General features: G+C 43.0%; 2 protein-coding genes across 2 annotated transcripts in view; one reads left to right on the top strand and one right to left on the bottom strand.

The window, feature by feature from the left end:
• Positions 1–16,851, bottom strand: part of SYN2 (synapsin II) — a 188,953-nt gene that overhangs the window by 44,920 nt on the left and 127,182 nt on the right. The window lies entirely within an intron of this gene.
• The window catches only part of TIMP4 (TIMP metallopeptidase inhibitor 4), a 32,601-nt gene continuing 22,798 nt past the window's right edge, over positions 7,049–16,851 (top strand). The window contains exons 1-2 of the mRNA XM_054281189.1: positions 7,049–7,054; positions 8,952–9,249. Coding sequence (XP_054137164.1) covers positions 7,049–7,054; positions 8,952–9,249 — 304 coding nt within the window. The remainder of the gene's footprint in view (positions 7,055–8,951; positions 9,250–16,851) is intronic.

The raw sequence follows: 16,851 nt of genomic DNA, 5'->3' as shown, positions 1-16,851 counted from the left end.
GGTTTCAGAATGACCAGAAGCACTTGCATTACACAGTAAAGGTCACCCCTACAGGAATTTGGGAATGAAATTCTTGCTAAACTGCAGCAACCAAAGTTCCTGCTTAGTCAACATCCAGTCACTGCTGTATCACTTTCAGATTTTAAACCAGGCTCTTTTGTTTTTTCAATTCTTGAGGGTAGGAGGGGAACAAATCATAGCCAGAGTGGAGATTCATCAGGGCAGCAGCACATTTCTGTGTCTGAGCTGCAAACCACTGCAGAGGGGTTTGTCATGGAAATGCTGCGGACCTCTGAGCACAGCAGTGCAGATGGCACTCCTGTAATTAGCAGGGCCACGGATCTTCCTGTGATCCCAAAGCTGTGGAATCCTCTGGGGCCCACAGCAGCCAACACAACTCACATTAAAAAAATTAAAAAGAAAATGAAAAGAAAAATAGAAAAGAAAATGAAAATAAAAAAGTTCTTCCTGTGATCCCAAAGCTGTGGAATTCTCTGTGGCCCACAGCAGCCACCACAACTCACATTAAAAAGTAAAACAAAAGAAAAATTTAAAAAAAGGAAAAGAAAAAGAAAACAAAGTGCTTTCTCCCTCAGAAAAGTGCACTAACATCATTTTCTCTGGACCCTGATCCTGAGATCCCACATGTGCTCCACCACATCCCAGCACAGACTGGGGGAAGAGGCTCTGGATGCTGCAGCTCAAACTTCAGAGAGGAAAAAACCAGGCAGGCAAAATTCAATAATCCCAGCATTTCTCTCATTTGTAGCTGTCCCTGGGACAGGTCCATGAAGTTCAGCAGCTGTTATTTTGGGGTTTTGAACATCTTTTCCTTTATTGCTGCTCTGATTTTATTTATCCCAGTTTTCCCTCTGCCATGGTGCAGCACCTCTCTGCCACCAACTCATTGTCATGGGATTGTTCTGCCAAGGAAACCAGAAATTTCCCATGGAAATGAAAGAAAACCTGACCTGAATCCTCCCATCCCATTCCCAATCTGCTCTTTTTAGGCACTCTCCAGACTATTCCTGCATTTCATGAACTTTACATGTGATACAGGTGTGATTGTGACAGTCAAAATTTACCAGCTCCATGGATTTCCCCTTTAATTTGCATTATAATTACTGATAATTATCATTTATATTATAATTGCTGCTATAAAAGCTATTTGCTTTGAAAAGTATCACTGAGGGGAAAATGCCATTTTGCAAAATATTGCAGATTTTTTGAAAGCTTTCTTAAAATCACGAAAGTAAAAATTCTACAAATTTTAAACATAGTAAAAATTCTACATTCTAAAAATTCAGAAATTTAATTCTGGCAATTAAAAACTGAGGGGGAAATCCCAAAGAGCAACCAGAGAAATTGAGAAATCTTCCAAGTTCATAAATGTGAGAGATGGAAGGATCTGCACTGCAAGAGCCCTTCCACACACATATCATATACACAAAATACAGCAGAATAAAAAATAGGATTAGCAGGAGTTCTAACTTAAAGAGCAAGGCAATAAACTACCATTATTAATTAGACAGAAACCAGAATATTTGGCAAAGGTGGAGTAGAATTTTCAAAATGTATAGTCATATATGAATATGATTGGACTGGTAATAAATATTGGTAGCAACTGGAAAAACTCCTGGCTCCTTGTGGAACACATATGCAAACAGCTGAGGAACACACTGACATTGGCCAACCAATGCCATTAATCAAAATAACAACAGTGAAAATTCAAATTTTATCCAGGGAGGACAAATGTCGCTGCTAGATGAGTGTGAAAATCTAAAAAGTCAGTTCATTTCAATATTCCCTTACTGATGTCAAAACAGCAAGGATAATTGTTATTAATTATGGTTTCTTAGCATTTCATCTGCATCAACTTTTAAAATTTAAGATTTTTTTTGTACTATGTGGTTAAAAGGCAAACAATTTATTGTATCAATCTTCAGGATGTGGCCACTTAAAGATTTCATAACTGTGTTTAGGCTTGTTTTTACTGTAGAAAGGAATATTCTAGTTTGATAAAATTCCACAGTACCTCCAATATCACCCTGGCTAATGTGTGGTGCAGGTAATTCAGTGATCCAGTAGGTGGCTACAGAATTAACCAGCACAGATCCCATTTGGATTGGTGTTTGCATTTTTCCACATTTTTCTACCCTCCCCTACTGCAGAAATTTTCTGGAGTTTCTAAGTCTGGTTAATGGAATGTCATCCTGCAATTTTAAGTCTATTAATGAAAAATAAAACCCTCAAATTTCAGCTTCATACACTATGGTGCTCTATGGTTCATTAGTTCTACTGCAATTTAAATATTTTTGAACAATTTCAATACAAGCTGGGTTTTTTCTCCCCAAGAGATATAATTTGAATTCTTCTAACCTTTACTTTGAATTCTTTTAACCAAGACATAGTGTGAAATATAATCAAAGACTTCTATAAAAATAGAACCAGGCAAAGATTATCTACAAAAAAAGAGTAAAAAAAAAAAAAAAACCCCTCTGGCTGGCAACAATACAGACAACAGAGTTTTCTGAAGGTGGTGTTCACCCTGCTTTCATGTCATCGGGGTTGAGCTGACTAGAAAAGCCACAACAGGAAAAAAAAAATAAAGAGGGGGTGGAGAAGCAGCGACAAAAAAACCCCAGATGTTGCATAAACATGACTTACCTCAAGTTCAGTGTTTAAATATTTATCTTTCCAATAATCCCCAAGCAAAGTTCATTTAACCACTCTAGTTCCATGTAATTTATTTGTGGAATATGCATCAGCCTAAATCTAATTTTGCTCTGCTTACTTTGGAGGAAGGAAATTAAAAGTGAAATAATGAAGGTGGCCTTTTATTCATTTTCCTTTTTTTTTTTTTTCCTCTTTCCCAGAACCAGGCAGGAAGAGCCCTAAACCAATAAACAAGCAGCAGATGTACTTTCTCTGCTCTGTTTGGTTTGCAGAAAACACAATTTCCAGATCAAGTGGGGGCTCAGCCAGGCAGGAGCTCCGTCAGCAGCAGGGTCAGCCCAGCCCCGGCCCCTCAGCACAAAACCCCACACGCTGCTGGCCTCAACAAACACAGGCACAATTTTGGGGATGTGGAGCCACATTTTCCCCTTGGCAGCTAAAAGTGGGTGTAAAACTTTCTGTACAAGGAGTGAGGTTTAATACCCCTGAGAAGTGTAATACCAGAACTGAGAAAAACTCAGAATTTCAGGACAATCCAGAGCTGAGGAACACCCGGGGCTGGGGAGAAACCAGGATTGGGGATAAACCAGAACTGAGGAAAACTTGGGATTTCAGGATAACCCAGGGCTGGGTACAACCCAGAGCTCAGGATAACCCAGGGCTGGGGATAACCCAGACCTCAGGATAACCTAGGATTTCAGGAAAACTCAGGATTCTAGGATAACCCAGGATTATTAATTATTTAATACCCCTGAGCCAAGGGGGAGGCTGAGGTGATTTGTGGTATCTTTTTAGCCAGGGCAGTGAGGAAATAATAGTTCAAGGGGATAAAAGGAGTAGAGCTTAAATTTATTCTTGAGAGAGGAAATTGTGCCTGATCTGTGAGGCCTTGACCCAAAATTGAAGGTTGGAGTGGTTTGTGAGCTAAGTGCAACACAGGTCCCAGGGCCACCTGAGTTCCCAGGGACACCAGTGGGGATTGGTGCAGAACTGGAAGTTCTGAGCTCCCTTTGAGATGCCATCACCACCTGGAGAGGCTGGAGCTGCCCCCTGAAATCAGCCAGGGCTGGAGAGGATCCTGGGTTATGGGGTGGCTCCACCAGACCACCAGGAGATCCCCCTAAAACACCTTTGTCCCCACAACTGGTGTGTGCTAAAAAATCTCAGTGATCTAAATGAACACAGAGTGATCTGATGGCAGAAAGTCTGCTGTTAAAATACCTGATTTTTATCTCTGATAAAATCCCAGCGGTCTAAATGAACACAGAATGATCTGATGGCAGAAAGTCTGCTGTTAAAAATCCCTGATTTTTATTTCTGTTAAAAATCCCAGTGATCTAAATAAACATAGAGTGATCTGATGGCAGAAAATCTGCTATTAAAAATCCCTAATTTTTATCTCTGCTAAAAATCCCAGTGATCTAAATGAACACAGAGTGATCTGATAGCAGAAAGCCTGCTGTTAAAAATCTCTAATTTTTGTCTCTGATAAAAATCTCAGTGATCTAAATGAACACAGAGTGATCTGATGGCAGGAAGTCTGCTGGATTCAAACCTGCACAGCATGAAAACAGAAATTGTCATTAGGAAGGAAAACACAGAGTGTAATTGCAGTGAATCAATGAGAGCAGCTCCCACAGATCCCTGGAAGAAACTCTGAAGACAAAAACTCTGCAGAAACAAATTCTGTTTTGATTCTGGCGTGTCAGTGTTTAATTCATCCTTCCAACAACTTTTTGGAAAACTTCTGCCTCAAAAATCAAGTGACACTTTGCCACCTTATAAAACAATTACCCAAATTGCTGTGCCTATCAAGTGTAAGGATTTTTTGCAGCTCTAAATTCCCTCCTGTTTGAAGCAGGCTGTAGCTCATACAGAGGCTCTGGAATTTAAAATCCATAAAAGCTCGCCTATTTTGTGAAATGCTATTCTGAATTTTCAATATGATTCTACAGGCGAGGTACAGGATGTGTAGTGCGACTACATCAGGGAAAATAAAAGTAGATTTTAGAGGTAATTGCAACGTCAAAGGAGAACCAGGGAGGAAAGAACAGAGTCGAAGCATTGAGTAGAACACAGATAAATTCTGGGTTGTTGGAAACTCAATTGCAAAGAAACCTCAGAACCTTGGGCCTATAAGCCAAAACTTAGAATTAAACACAAGATTTGATCTGAGACCTTGGAAAAGGCTCCCGAACTTGAGTGCTAGAAACAAGAATGTAGATTTATAGTTTAAAGCAGAGACACGTTAAGCTAAGTAAAAGAAAGTTTAGAGTTTTAGAGTTCAAAATATAGAAAAAATAAAAATAGTTGCAGAAGTAAACAAAGAGTTTAGAATGCAGCACTGTAGGTTTGTGTGTCATAACATGATTGGCTAAGAAAGCTCACACTGTAGCAGGAGTCTGCAAAATGAAATACTTGAAGATTAGGTCAAAAACATTAAGATCCTTGTTAGTAATGTTTATATATACATATTTAATATATATATTAATAACTCATTAAAGTTATAATAATATAAATAATTATATAATATATATATAATATATAATAACATATAGATATTAATTATATAAAATATATATAACAATAACTCCTTTAAAAGTCTTGTCATTAAGGGTCTTGTGACCTCTTGTAACCTCTTGTGACCCCTTGTGACCTCTTGTAACACTGTGAGCCAAACTCACCCTTCCTACCTATGTAGAAGATAAGAAAAATAAACCAAGTCATCGAAACAATTCAGAGGACCCATCTCAAATTCCTTCCAAAATTCCCCACAAGTGAATTATCACAATGGGAGTGGAAACTCCTGCCTGCTACGATTCTCAAATAAGATTCATTTGCCACAATGAAGAGAAAATCAGATTGATATGGATAAAAAATGGTACTCTGTGCATTGGGAGAGGCTAAAGCACGGAGCAGGCAGCCCAAAGAGGAGACCCTGAGTGGACTCAGGCTGCCTGACAGCTGGAGGGACAATGAGGTGGCTGTGGCATGTCCATGGCAGTGAAAAACCCTCCCAAAATCTGTGGGGACAATCCCCCTGCAGCAGAGTTCAGTGCTCCTGAACCAGCTCCCAGAGCACCAGAGCAGTGCTGTGAGCAGCACCAGGATGGGCAGACTGACAGCTGTCTGTCTGTGCTGCAGGGATGGACAGACTGACAGCTGTCTGTCTGTGCTGCCTCCCTGGAAACATGGGCTGGGTGGGCAGGCAGCAAGGGCAGGAGGAAATCCAGCACAGCCAGGCACAGGGGATCCTGCAGCCCTGGGTTATCACAGAATCCTGGGTTATCCTGAAATCCTGGGTTATCCCAGAATCCTGGGTTTTCCTAGAATCCTGGGTTTTCCTGAAATCCTGGGTTATCCCCAGCCCCAGGTCATCCCCTGCCCTGAGTCATCGTGAGCTCTGCGTTATCCCCAGCCCTGGGTTATCCTCAGCCCTGGGTTATCCTGAAATCCTGAGTTTTCCTCAGTTCTGGGTTATCCCCAGCCCTGCCTTATCCTGAAATCCCGAGTTTTCCTCAGTTCTGGGTTATTCCCAACCCTGTTTTATCCCCAGCCCTGGGTGTTTCTCAGCCCTGGGTTATCCTGAAATCCTGAATTTTCCTCAGTTCTAGGTTATACACAGCCCTGGGTTATCCTCAGCTCTGGGTGTTCCTCAGCTTTGAGTTATCCTGAAATCCAGCTCTGGGTTTTCCTAACCCTGATTTATCCCCAGCCCTGGGTGTTCATCAGCTCTGGGTTATCCTGAATTCCTGAGTTTTCCTCAGCTCTGGGTATTCCTAACCCTGGTTTCTCCCTAGCTCTGGGTTATCCTGAAATCCTGGGTTATCCCCAGCCCTGGGTTATCCTGAGCTCTGATTTGTCCCCAGCCCTGGGTTGACATGAAATCCCGAGTTTTTCTCAATTCTGGGTTATCCCCAGCCCTGGGTGTTCCTCAGCTCTGGGTTATCCTGAATTCCAGAGTTTTTCTCAGTTCGAATCCTGAGTTTTTCTCAGTTTTCCTAACCCTGGTTTATCCCCAGCCCTGTATTATCCCCAGCCCTGGGTGTTCCTCAGCTCCGGGTTATCCTGAATTCCTGAGTTTTTCTCAGTTCTGGGTTATTCCCAATCCTGGTTCTCCCCATCCCTGGTTTCTCCTGCAGCCAGAGGCTGAGGGCACAGGAGGGATGGGCAGTGGGAAGGGCAGGAAACCCCCAGGGCAGAGCTGCCCTGGCACAGCTGCCCCTCCCCACTAAGGGTGATGCCCTCGTTCATTCCCCCATCTCCTGTCACCTCCAGAGGGCAAAATATCCCAAATTCTGGGGTCCAGGGGAATCACCCAACAGCAGGAACCCAGGGGATTTAGTGCAGGACTCTCGTTAGAAGACAGTCAATGAAGGTAATTAATGCCCACACTGCTGTTGGTGGGCACTAATAATTAGAAAAATAAACAAAAAAACCCCATGCATTCTACACGTTCAATTGAAAGGATTTAATTCTCTTCTATATCTAGAAGATAGTGGGCAACTAATCTGCAGCTTGTCATAAAATAATTTTTAAATTTTGTTCTGAGCATTATGTTCTGCTGTTGATTATGGAATTAATTTGGTTGTACTAGGTAGAAAAGTCTTTAGGACACTCAGAACATAGCTGGACATGTTGTTCTGGAGAATCCTGGACAAAATGTGCCTTAGGGACTGGTAGAGTGCTTGCTCAACATATTTCTTTATAATTTGAGTTTTGTTAATTGAATTTGATCAAATTGGTCTATTTAGATCATCCATAACAGCAGCCCTGTGATGGAAACCAATCAATGGCTCCCAATTAACTCCTCCATCACTTCCCAGTCCGAGGTTTGGGAATTGCAGTCCCAGAGGGGCTGAGCCAGCCCCCGGCAGCCCTGCCCAGAGGTTTTCCTGCCTCCTGCAACTGGAGCTCCCCTGCAAGCTTCCAGCCCTTCTCATCCCTCCCCTCACATGAAAAAACCTCATTTCTCCTAGGTAAGAACAGAGATGTTAACAGGTCTAAATTATTTTCAGGTGTTAGTCCTGGGCTGGGATCCAATCTTATGATTTGAGGCCAAAACTTTAGACTGGAAAAGTAAAAAATCCAAGTGTGGCTGTGTGAAATCAGGACATTTTGTACAGGATTCCTGGCTCAGTGTTTGGTGTGGATCTAAAGGCTAAAAACTCTAATAATTCTGAATATTTGTGGGTTTTTTCCTAACAGACAGAGTGTGTCTTGAGGGGGATGGGAATTATAAAGAAAAATAATCTGAGCACTAATATTTGTATAACTGTTGAGAAATGAAATAAATCTGCTGCTGTAAAACATGTACACTTCTCTCTAAAGGTAACAAGCTGCTTTGGGCACACCTAAACCTCAGCCTGAACAAAATACATTTTCATGAGCCTGGATTGGAATGGTTCAGGTCATGTTAATGAATTTTCAATTCCTAGGCTTGATTTGGGTTGTGACGAAACACAGACCTGTTCATGCAGCCCTGTCCTGCATGCCAATCCAGAGATGTTCTTTGTTACTCTCTAATCAAACCTCGGGTTGCTTCCTCATGGAACATTTTTCTTCATAAAATGAGGGTGCCCACAGGTTACACACACCCAGATTGCCACAGCAACCAAAGCTCTGAAGGTGAAAAGGATTTCTGAACTCTGCATTTATTCCACTGAATTCCACTTCCAACACCAGCCAGGAAATACAGACACAGAGCAGGATTTGCATTAACAAGGAATGCAGGGAAAGGGCTGCGCCTCCAAAACCACTGGGATGCTTTTCCTTGCTGTTCTAAATGAAACCTGCCATGAAATAAATTTGTTTAAAATGCCTTTTATTGTGGCTTTGATCTGTAATTGGTTGTTCCCTGTACCCAGCGATGCTGGAGGCTCACAAGCGGAGCATTGAGAGGTTTCCTGTCCATGAATGAAGTTCTGTCCCGCCTGCGAACGGGGACGGCAGCTCAGCAAAGCGCAGGGGAAGATCGAGAGCTCAGAACAGGACAGCTCTGTTCACTCGCCCGAAATAAGATCGCAGGGCTGCCTTTTAAATCCAAACTGGACTCAAACTCACTCGGAGGAGATAAAACCCTCCGAAAAATCAGCTTCAGATCCGCGTAAAAGCCGGTTTTGTGGGAGCTTTTTGGCCATTCCCATTTCCACTTTCCGAGCTTCTTTGGGTCGATGTCACCAATAAACGAGCTTTGAAGCGCGGGAAGGCGGAGCCGGGGCTCGGGGCCGGGGCCATAAATAAGAGAGTCCCATGTCCGGGTGATTTGGAGGCAGCGAGCACCGGCAGCGCTCGGAGCGAGCAGCGTTTGGTGTCCCGGGCATCCGGAGCGGAGCGTCCCAGCGCATCCCAGCGCATCCCAGCGCATCCCAGCGCGGCGGAGCGTTTCCCGTGAGCGGAGCATGAGGCGAGCGGGCAGCGGGAGCCCCGGGAGCAGCCCCGGGAGCAGCGCCGGGGCCCGGGGGGCAGCGCTGGCGCTGGCGCTGTGCGCGCTGTGCGCGCTGCCCGCGCCCGTGCCCGCCTGTAGCTGCGCGCCCGCGCACCCGCAGCAGCTGCTCTGCGACGCTGCGCTCGGTGAGTCCGCGCCCGCGGAGCCTCCGCGGGGCTCTCTGCGGCCAGGGGATGGGGAAAGGGATGGGGGGAGCGGTGCTGCGCTGCCCCGAGCGCAGGGGAATTCATGGCGAGGGTTGCTCTGATTCCCGCGCACTGCCAGGAGGGTTTGTGGTTATGAATTGCTGGGATTGCTGGGTTGGAGAGTGGCTTTTTATTTATTTTTATAAATAATAAAAAAAAGTTTTATATATATATATATATATATATATATATATATATATATATATATGTATATATGTATATATATGTATATATGTATGTGTATATATATGTGTATATATATGTATATATATATGTTTTTTAATATATATATAAAGCATATAAATATATGGTTTTATATATTTTATGTCTATTTATATTTATATTTATATAAAATATATAAACCCATGTATATATATGGTTTTATATATTTCATATCTGTTTTATATCTGTATCTATATATCTATGTTTCTATATATCTATATATCTGTGTATCATCTATATATCTATATATCGATATGTCTGTATATATCTATTTATTTTTATATCTATATAGATATCTATCTATAAATCTATATATCTATCTATATCCATATCCATTCCTATATCTATATCTATATATCTATATCTATATCTATATATCTATATCGATATCTATATCCATATCTATATCCATATCTATATCTATATCTATATCTATACTATCTATATAATCTATATCTATATCTATCTACCATTTCATATTATAAATATTATATATGATTATATTTCTATATTCTACATACATTATATATTAGATATGAATGTGTTTATATCCTTCCTATATATTTATATTACTTATGTATTATCTTATATTTGGTGTATTTTATACCTATTGTATATAACAGGTATTTCTATGCTTTATATAGGTTATACATTTTATATATAACATCTGTTTTATATATTTGTAGATTAGGTCCTGACTTAGAAAATACCTGAGCTTTCAAATTTCGACTGCTATATATAGCAGTATCTGCTAGGTATAAAATATTCTGTCTAAATATGCCTGCAATGTGTAAACTGCTCATATAGATATTTTTATAGCACTTTAGAAAACAAAACAAAACAAAACAAAACAAAAACCCCATAAAAAAACAAAGGACCACAAAATATAAGTCCCCAGTGCTAACTTGCTGAAACTTTTGAGCTTTGTTCTGCTGTTCTATACTTTCTTTGATTTATTCTTGGGGTTTTCTGTCATTTTATGGAGCAGGAGGCTGATGGGCCCTTTATTTTGTGCGGATAAAGTGGCCGCAGCAGCTCTGTGTGAGCGTAACTCTCCAGCTCTGGGACAATTGTGCCTCATGACAGCCAGGCAGCACCACGGTTGTCAAACAACTCATAGAAGGGGCCTAAAGATCCCAAAATTAGGCTGCAGGGGGATGAGAAAATGTGACATTTTGAGAAAATGTGACATTTTGCAGCCTTTTGATTTCATTAGCTCGGGCTTAGGCTGGTTAGCTTCCATGGGGTGTGAACAGTAAATGTAGAACATGAGTTTCCAAAGTGCCACAGAATTAGCATCTCTATGGGGCAGGCAATACCTTCTGCATACTGATTCATTGCTTTTATGCCCTGACAGAAAATCTTTGTGGCCATGACAAACTCTGAGCTCTGTTTGTGGCCATCAGTTAAATTGGTTTTTAATCTGCCCGTGTGCAGCAATCCCTCTCGTGGAGGTGCCTCCACCAGGCATTGCACACTTGGGGGTTTTTAAGGACTGAAGGGAAATAAAAGTTGTGCAACAACTAAATATGTGTGCATTGAACTGCACGAGAAAGTGACAGCTTTCCAACAGACTTCATGTAAAAATTTTCCAAAATTAACAATTTTACAGTGTAGAGGAAACTCAAAATGTTCATTATGGGCTACCTTAATGAATATTTTCATTCATAGGGAAGCCATTCTGATGATACAAATTAATATTTACTCATTTCTTAGATGTATTTTACAAATAGGAACTATATCATGCTACTTTTAGCTTTTCTACTGTATCATGCTACTTTTTATTTAAATACTGATGATAGTTTTATGTTACAATGTTTGGACTTGTTGCTCAAGCTCTCACTCCTATAAATATTCCTATCCAAGTAAACTTCCTCTTTTGGCTGAGGAATGTTTATGTCAAGGATCCCTTTGTTCACTATTTATCCTTTAAAATACCATTTCTGTATATCACAAAGTGGGAAATGAAGGGAATTTTTCATCCCAATAAATGCACACATATTTTTGTGTGTACATTTGCATGCACACACACACATAAAACCTGCTTTGGGCATTCATGGCTGAATTCCTGGATGATCTTTAGCCACAACATTTTGAATAACAGAGTGAACCCCTTGGAAGGAGCTGGAGTGGAGCTGCCTGTCCTGTGTGGGAGGAAGCTCCAGGGAGCAGCTTGGCACAGCAGCTCCCCCGGGCCGGTGCCAGCAGCCTTTGTGCCCGGGAGAGGAGCTGTGCCCGGCAGGAAGGGGCACCCCGGGCTGCAGCCCTGCCAGGCACTGCTCATCCCCTGGGAACTGGGGCTGTGTGTGCCCCACAGCTGCCTGGGGACACACCTGTGGCACTGGGAACACACCTGTGCCCTGGGGACACACCTGTGGCCTTGGGGACACGCCTGTGGCCTCAGGGACACACCTGTGGCATTGGGGACACACCTGGGGCATTGGGGACACACCTGGGGCATTTGGGACATGCCTGTGGCCTCAGGGACACACCTGTGGCCTTGGGGACATGTCTGTGCCCATGGGGACACACCTGTGCCCTTGGGGACAGACCTGTGGCCTCAGGGACACCCCTGTGGCATTGGGGACACACCTGTGGCCCTGGGGACACACCTTTGGCATTGGGGGCACACCTGTGGCACTGGGGACATACCTGTGGCATTGGGGACACACCTGTGGTGCTGGGGACACACCTGTGCCTTGGGGACCCACCTGTGGCATTGGGGACACACCTGTGCCCTTGGGGACAGACCTGTAGCCTCAGGGACAAACCTGTGGCATTGGGGACAGACCTGTGGCACTGGGGACACATCTGTGGCATTAGGAAACACTCCTGTGCCCTTAGGGACACACCTGTGGCATTGGGGACACACCTGTGACCCTGGGAACACATCTGTAGCCATGGGGACACACCTGTGGCACTGGGGACACACCTGTGGCATTAGGGACACACCTGTGCCCTTGAGGACACACCTGTGGCACTGGGGACACACCTGTGGCCTCAGGACCTCAGGGCCACCTGGCTCCCAGCTGTGTGCTGAGACTGTTCCAGTTCTGCAGTTATTAAATTCATTAATTCATTAATTTCATCCTGTCTAGCCACAAACACGGCCAGGGACTCCCTCACAGGATTTCCTGGCAGATCTTATTGAAACAGAGATGCCCTGACCGAAAACTCTGCAGTTAAACCAGAGATAAAGTCTCAGACTTGCTCACATGTCCTTCAGCCGCTCTATAAAGGCAATATTTTTAATTTCCTCCAGCATGATTATGATGGAGGTGGAGGGATTGAATTGATGCTCCCTGAACCTCTAATTGAATGTGTGAAGCCACTCAGCAGCAGCATTTTTGAGTGACCCAAGGAAAAACAAGCACTGAAATGAATTAAGTCAGGACAAGCTCTTTTGCTTTGCCTTTGTGACACTTTGCCCTGAACAGCCAGGAAGGTTTTGTGGCTCTGGATGGCCACAGGCAGCAGAACCTGAGAGGGATCAGGGGATGTCTGACAGAGCAGGAGTCAGGGAGAGCTCCTGGTCCTGCCCAGAATCAGGGACGGGTGGAGAGCCCTGCAGGGCTGAGGTTGGGCAGGGTACATCAGGAGTGCTCTGCCAGTCCTGCCGTCTGCCTCACCTTGCATTTGTTCACCTTCCCACAGAGCCTTCAGAGGATGGGATTTTGTACAGTGTCATCATCACTGCTAATCACAAAGGGAGGGAACTATTTTCAAACTAAACATTATTTATAGCTCAGACAAACATCAGTCTCAGGGGCTGTGATGTTTTAGAGGAGCAAGCATTCAGCCATAGCTCAAGAGCAGTCACAAGTTCTTTGCTCCAAAGCAATTCAGAACTTTCTAACCCAATGACAGCTGCCACAGGGTTTATTTTGCTTTTCTAACCCATCACCTTTACTCACTTCTGCTGCACTGTGGGTACTTTTGTCCAATGGCTTCTGTCTCACATGCACAGAAATGCTTCTGTTATAATGCTGAACTCTCAGCTCGCTCCACACAACCCCAGCCCCACACTACAAACCCTTCACCATCTCAGCAGTGCAGCTGCTCACTTACTTAAAGCATATTCTTACAACTATAGAACCATAAGTTTATGATTTTTCTGCCTAATATCTGTGTATTGTATTTTTACATCAATCCAAGCTTCTTCCAAGGCTGCAGCTCAAACCCTTCAGTGTCTGTGGAAATTTCTGTTTTTCTGATTCCCACAATACAGGTTGAAGAAATTGTCATGAGCTTCTCAGTAGTTTTAAATTTAACTCTTCATTTGTAGGAAGTGCCTGGCACCAGGAGATCCACAACTTTTACACAAAACCAGAGATACAAGATCCCTCTTGTGCTCTTCTAAATCCTGCTGAGGCCCTCCAAAAATGTGCTGAGTTCCTTCAGCCCCAGCAAACACCTCTGCTTTTCCAGAGGACTTGCCCTGGGACTGGAGGGGTTTAATTAAACAGATGTCCATGTTAATTAGCAGTGCTGACCACAATGCCCAGGTTTTCTCCTCATAAAAATGTGGGAAGAGGTGCTGGATAACAAATTCAGTAGTGAGGCCCTGCAGTGCCAAGCCAGCACATGAAAACTCTTTGGATAATTGCCTTTTTTTGGAGACAAACATGGATGCAATTGAGTTTACCAGATAGTGCCAAGGTAACAGATTTCCCTTTTGCCACTGAATTTGTCATCCTGGCCTCAATGCTGGACCAATTTGAGCTTCAAATCAGGCAATCTGGAGGCAGAAATGGGCTATGGGCAGCACTGATTCCTTTCTTAAGTCTGGCACTTTAAATTCATGTTGCTTTATCCCCTTGGGCTATTTTTTGGACAGTAGGAGAAATATGTAAATACTTAGCTGTGTTACACCAGTTCCTTTCAAAGTTGGTTGTATTCTTTCTGATTTAAACTGTCTTATTATTGTTTTTTCTTAAAAATATATTGAAAATTGTATTTTTACAGCAATTACTAATAGGTCTTGAATACATACACATATATATATAATAGCTTCAGAAGGCAGTTCTGCAGCTTTGGAGAAGAGTGGCACATTTCTAAATAGGATGGAAACTTTACAGCTGGAGCTTGGCAGCATTTTCAGCCCATTAAAATCTCCCAAGATCAGGGAGATCAAGCACTGTAAAGATGCACTAGATGATATATTAAATTTTAATCACATTTAAACATAACAGTACTAATTTTATTTAAATACTCCAGAATTAAGTTTTCAGAGTCAGCTCTTCTGGGAGATAATCACAATATGCTATTTTTTCATTATGAGTTTCAAATGGAAACCTTCATGGCTCAGTGTCACACAGTTTTGCCTCTGTGCCATGTAATATCCAGTTTTGTGCAGGAATGGATTAATTTGTACATTATTAGGTGGGAGGTCATTTCTGCCTGGTGGGAAAAATCAGCTTTGGGAATGCATTGGAAACAGGGATGGTGCTTGTTCCAAGTGAGGAGAGGAAAGGTGAGCAGTCAAATTCAGTGTTTTATTATTTTATTTTGTGATACCCACTGGCTGCTGAGCCCTTCAGGGGGGTCTGGCACCAAATTCAGCAGTGGTGCCACTGCTCCTCATGTCTTTGGGGGCACAGTCTCCATCCAAGCCGTGGATCTCTTAAACCTCAAGAAGTGAATATCCTTGGTTCTTTAAAAATGCTCTTTTGTGCCAAATTTAATTACACAAAGCACAGAGGCGTCACAAACCTTGGCTTTCTGTGGAGGTTTTTGTGGATCCTATTAAAAATCTGGGCTCTGGATGGTGCTGCTTGGGCAGGAGAGCTCCTGGCAGGACCCTGGGTCACGGGCACACAGACACCCCTGACCTGGGCTCAGGGAATGCTGCAATTCCTGCAGCTTTGGGGGCTTCTCCATGGCAGGGAAAACTCATTTCTGTTCCTGCCCTGCTGAGCAGAAGCAGATCCCAGTGCTCTGCACCACCTCCTGCCCCTGAGAGCAAAGCAGTGCCAATAATGCACATTTCCTGTGCCAATAATGCACATTTCCAATGGCAATAATGCACACTCCCAGTGCCAATAATGGACATTTCCAGTGTTAGTATTTCATATTTCCAGTGCAAATAATGCACATTTGCAGTGTCAGTATTGCACATTTCCAGTGCCAATAATGCACATTTCCAATGGCAATAATGCACACTCCCCGTGCCAATAATGCATATTCCCAGAGTCAATAATGCACATTTCCAGTGCCAATAATGCACATTCTCAGTGTCAGTAGTGCACATTTCCAATGCCAATAATGCGCATTTTCTGTGCCAATAATGCACATTCCCTGTGCCAATAATGCACATTTCCAGTGTTAGTATTTCATATTTCCAGTGCCAATAATGCACATTTGCAGTGTCAGTATTGCACATTTCCTGTGCCAATAATGCACATTTCCATTGCCAATAATGCAAATTTCCAATATCAATAATGCACATTTCCAGTGCCAATAATGCACATTTCCATTGCCAATAATGCACACTCCCCGTGCCAATAATGCATATTCCCAGTGTCAATAATGCACATTTCCAGTGCCAATAATGCACATTCTCAGTGTCAGTAGTGCACATTTCCAGTGCCAATAATGCACATTTCCTGTGCCAATAATTCCCATTCCCTGTGCCAATAATGCACATTTCCAGCGTCAGTAATGCACATCTCCTGTGCAAATAATGCACATTTCCAGTGCCAATAATAAAGCACATTCCCAGTGCCAATAATGCACATGTCCAGAGCTCCATGCCAGTGTGCAGCTGCCACTCCTCAAGGCTTACATACAGGAGTGGGAGCTGAAATTCTGCTCCAAGAATTGGGGATTGGGTGGCAGAAATGGTGTACTGGGCTTGTGCTGTTCCAGTTCCATCCCAAAGAACAGGCAAAACCCCACCTGAGTGTGGTTCTTGCAAGGATTTTAGTGGGGAGGCAGCATTGGTGTCACTGGAGGAGAGTGCTGCCAGTTTCATCTCCAGAACCAATGAATCTTCTTAAAAGAAGCTAAAATTATAATTATTTCAAACCTGATGTTGGTAGGATTATGCTGAGGGGCTGAAAATGAGGCAAATCTCAGCCTTTTCCTCAGCAAGGGGCTGAGGAAAAAAGAATTCCAGTCCTGTGTGTCCCAGCAGTGCTCAGGAAATTATGATTCCAGCAGGTAGGAATCATAATGCACATTTCCTGTGCCAATATTCACAATCGTTCTTATATCCACATTTTATATATTCCTATATCCACATTTTGTTATATGACAAATGTTAGGTTCATCAACAGAAATTTTGAGAGAAAATTATTGAATTATTGACAAATTAACCCA

Source organism: Melozone crissalis, unplaced genomic scaffold, assembly GCF_028551555.1.
Source record: "Melozone crissalis strain CALT ecotype California unplaced genomic scaffold, PUWL_Pcris_2 ptg000029l_1, whole genome shotgun sequence".
NCBI lineage: Eukaryota > Metazoa > Chordata > Aves > Passeriformes > Passerellidae > Melozone > Melozone crissalis.
Note: the sequence above shows the minus strand (reverse complement) of the source record. Positions and strands in the feature narration are given on the sequence as shown.